The sequence below is a fragment of the Rhagoletis zephyria genome, unplaced genomic scaffold, assembly GCF_001687245.7.
Source record: "Rhagoletis zephyria isolate East Lansing unplaced genomic scaffold, Rhagoletis_zephyria_1.1 Rzeph_scaffold_00651, whole genome shotgun sequence".
Classification (NCBI taxonomy): domain Eukaryota; kingdom Metazoa; phylum Arthropoda; class Insecta; order Diptera; family Tephritidae; genus Rhagoletis; species Rhagoletis zephyria.
In genome coordinates, this window is record NW_016157735.1 from 89,019 (window position 1) to 92,684 (window position 3,666).

General features: G+C 35.5%; 1 protein-coding gene across 2 annotated transcripts; it reads right to left on the reverse strand.

The window, feature by feature from the left end:
* Nucleotides 1–350: 350 nt before the first annotated feature.
* LOC108360906 (uncharacterized) lies at nucleotides 351–2,678 on the reverse strand. Of its 2 annotated transcripts, XM_017613369.1 has the most exons (4): nucleotides 2,411–2,678; nucleotides 1,918–2,297; nucleotides 1,804–1,863; nucleotides 351–907 (listed from the first exon to the last, which is right to left on the reverse strand). In XM_017613369.1, exons 2-4 carry the CDS (start codon nucleotides 2,293–2,295, stop codon nucleotides 602–604), a joined length of 744 nt encoding a protein of 247 aa, XP_017468858.1. In that variant the 5' UTR covers nucleotides 2,296–2,297; nucleotides 2,411–2,678; the 3' UTR covers nucleotides 351–601. The 2 variants fall into 2 exon arrangements, with proteins under 2 accessions (XP_017468858.1, XP_017468857.1); XM_017613368.1 differs by lacking the exon at nucleotides 2,411–2,678 and having other exon boundaries at nucleotides 1,918–2,387.
* Nucleotides 2,679–3,666: the final 988 nt, after the last annotated feature.

A 3,666-nucleotide genomic window follows, 5' to 3' on the forward strand; every position in this document is an offset into this window, starting at 1 on the left:
AAATTAAATATTAAAGTCAATTCAATAAATATTTATTAAAACGTAAAAATACAACAGGTACTGAAATTAAAAAAAACCAATTCAATATTAACTTAAATAAATTTTTTCGTTTTAAACACTAAATCACATTTTATATACATAAATATATCGTCACCTAAGTGGAAGATCGACCTATCTCGGCAGGCAATTCGAAAACGCCCTATCTCAGAAAATTTTTGAAGAACGCCCTACTTCAGAATTTGATTGAAGAACGCCTTATTTCAGAATTTTATTAAAAAAAACACCCTATCTCAGCTGGCGATTCAAAAACACCCTATCTCAGTACATTTTCAATGTATTTCCAGCTGAGATAGGGTGTTTTTGAGCCGAATTCTGAGATAGGGTGTTTTTCAATAAAATTCTGAAATAGGGCGTTCTTCAGTCAAATTCTGAAGTGGGGCGTTCTTGAATAATTTCTGAGATAGGCCGTTTTCGAATTGGCTGCCGACATAGGTCGCTCTTCCCGTCAGGTGACGATATTAAGTAAAAATAAAAAAATTCATTAAAACTTATCACCTACCACAACCGTAAAATTCATTAAAAACTTACATTAACTTAAAATCTATTCCAAATCGCTATCATCTAAAACACCATCTAAAGCTAAACTTAAAATATCCCGAGTTGTCGCGGAGTTTGTTACTTCCTTGTCTTTTTTTCTGGCGGAAGATAGCAGGGAATGGATGGCATCAATGGTTTCCAGAGCAACGTCCTCACTTTTCATACCATCCAGTATGCTGACCACCTCCTCGCCAAACCACTCATATTTCCTTTTTGTGTTTGTCACCATTATATTTGTCAACTCTTTTAATCCCTGTTGTACCTTTTGTTGAAAATGAGCCTTATTTCGTTTTCTGCAAGATGATGAAACCTGAAAATAAAATAATTGTTATTATTTTTAGTTCCCGGAGTCTCCAAATGAATGGAAATCAATTGCGGATCAGTTTGAGCGGAAATGGCAGTTTCCTCTTTGTTTAGGAGCTTTAGATGGAAAGCATGTAAGCTTCTACGCTTCTCAATCAGATGGCTCTTACTATCACAATTACAAAGGAACTGATAGCATTGTACTGCTAGCACTGGTGGATGCAAATTGCAAATTTATTTATATAAACGTGGGCGCAAATGGTAGAACTCATGATGGAGCTATCCTAAGCCATTCGTCTTTACAGCGAGTGTTGAATAATGGGGATACATACTTTCCACCAGACAAAGTTATAGGGAACCAAAGATTATTGCCTTATGTCGTGGTTGCCGATAATGCTTTTGCACTACAAAGACACCTGATGAAACCTTACTCACACCTCACAAGTGTGCGTGAAAAAATTATTTTCAATAAAAGATTGTCCAGGGCACGTCAAACAAGTGAAAGAGCTTTCGGCATACTCTCTCAAAGATTCCTTATACTGAAGAAACCAATCAACTTACAAAACGTAAGAACTATTGAGACCATTATACAGGCGTGTTGTGTACTTCACAACTTTATTTTAAGTAATAGGATAAGTTCTTTGAGTGAACCATTTATGGATACAATGCATTCTAATGCAATATCATATGAAAGAAATCTCTCACCTGAAGCAATAAGAAATTCTTTTCTTGAATATTTTAATAATGAAGGAAAGCTGGAGTGGTTAGAACAACAATAAAAGTTATGCAAATTAAATATAATGCCTGAATTTTTAAATAAATATGGTTGAGCCTTTGTAATTTATTTTAATGAATTCAACGTTTTTCAGCATTTTGGCTACGAATCGTGAAAATATAACTTACCGACGGTTCGTCCCTCAACGAGGCGTTATCCGTGTTTATATTATTGTCCGTATCGTATCTCTATTGGAAAAATTACAAATTACTCTTAGAAAACTTTATGTCACAAAATCTTACCGTTTGTGGCCTGTTTTCATCGTTTAAACTATCCTGCGTCTCCCTTATTTCTACGTTTGGACGTAGAAACTGGAGCAGCTCGTAACACCACATTTTGGGTGTTTTCACATCTGCTGCACCGCATCCACTCCGTTTACTGGCTTCAATTGCCCTCACTTCTCTCCGAAATTGTGAGCGCAGTCCTTGAATTTTTTCCCTAATGTTTTTTGGGGTCACAAGGGGATCTTTCGTCACCAAAACGTCGTGAATTCCATTTATTGCCGCATTTCGCTTATCCCTGTCACTATAATGGCAATGCTTTGTGTTCCAAAGACACTCTCGGGCCTGGAGAAGATTTATTAATTCTTCCGTTAACGCTCGGCTCCAGGAGATAGACATTTCTATAATTATAAAAATTAATTGACCCACTTTAGATTTTCACAAATTTCTTTGCTTAGTCATTTTCTAACGACACACAAATAAGTAATAATGTTTTTGTAATACAAATACTCACTTTAATCACTTTTATATTCGCGCGGATATTAAATATCTTTATATCGAAAATTTCGCGTTAGCAGTACATATACTCAGCGCGTTTTCTTCTGGAATAAACATTTTTTGTGTATAACTGCAACATCTACCACATCGGTATGGCAATACTGTATTTTCCAGCAAATTTTGTATATGGCAACACTTATTTTTCATCTGTTTGGCCCAACAAATTTAGTTTGCTGTGAGAGTCACCAAACTCTCTCTCTCCGAGTTTGCTGCAACAACAATTTCACGCAGTTTGCCAAACAGAATTTCTGCATAACACCGACCTTACTTTGCATATTTTTGCCTTGTATTTTAACTAAGCATAGCTACGTTGTGTACACACCGAAGTCAAACTGTATACATACATTATTGCAACCATACATTTTGGAAGTCAGCCCGTGAGAATAATTTTTCTGTCATTATAGTGTGAAACATCCCCTGCTGCGGTGGAATTCTTACAATCTACGCTAATTTTTTATCGCAAAAATTCTCTAAACGAAAAGCAGTGGGGCCTAAAAGTATACAGCAGGGAAAAATAATAGCTGCAATGAGTAATCAACCAAATCTGGCAGTATGAGGCAAGCATGAGCGTTGTTGAATGAATTACACAGGCCAACAAAAATGAAAAAAAATGTTGGTGCGACAAATGTTAAAGGTATTTTTGATAGACTTTTTGTGCTGATTACGAATCCGTAAGTACAAAAAATCCATCGCGTACAGGTTTTTAGAAAATCGAGGTCAAAGTGTCAAAAAATCGGGTTTTTGCATAATTTGAGAAGCCCTAGCAAGGAGTAAAAAGGTGATAGGACCTTCCACTTAGACTTAGATTAAAGCAAAAACCCTCGACTACTTTCCTTGAAAATACCATTCCTGCACATTGAATTGATGGTCACTTATAGTCATTTATTGAGCAGTAAAAACTGACTTTGGCGAAGTTTGAGTCCCTGCCGCAATTAAACAAAAGGTGATAGAACCTTCCACTTAAGCTTAAATTAAGGCTTGAACTTTCGCCTACAATCCCTAAAAATACCATCTCTTCGTCTTGACCCTAAGATCACGTATAGTCGTTTATTGAACAGCAAAAACTGATTTTGGCAGCATTTTTTTTTCAATAGCACAATTTGCCAGCATTTCAAATAACGAATAAATTTTTATTCTTCATTCAAGCACTTTACAATAATGAATAAATTTTTATTCATAATTCAAGTAATTTTAACTAAGGAATACATTTTT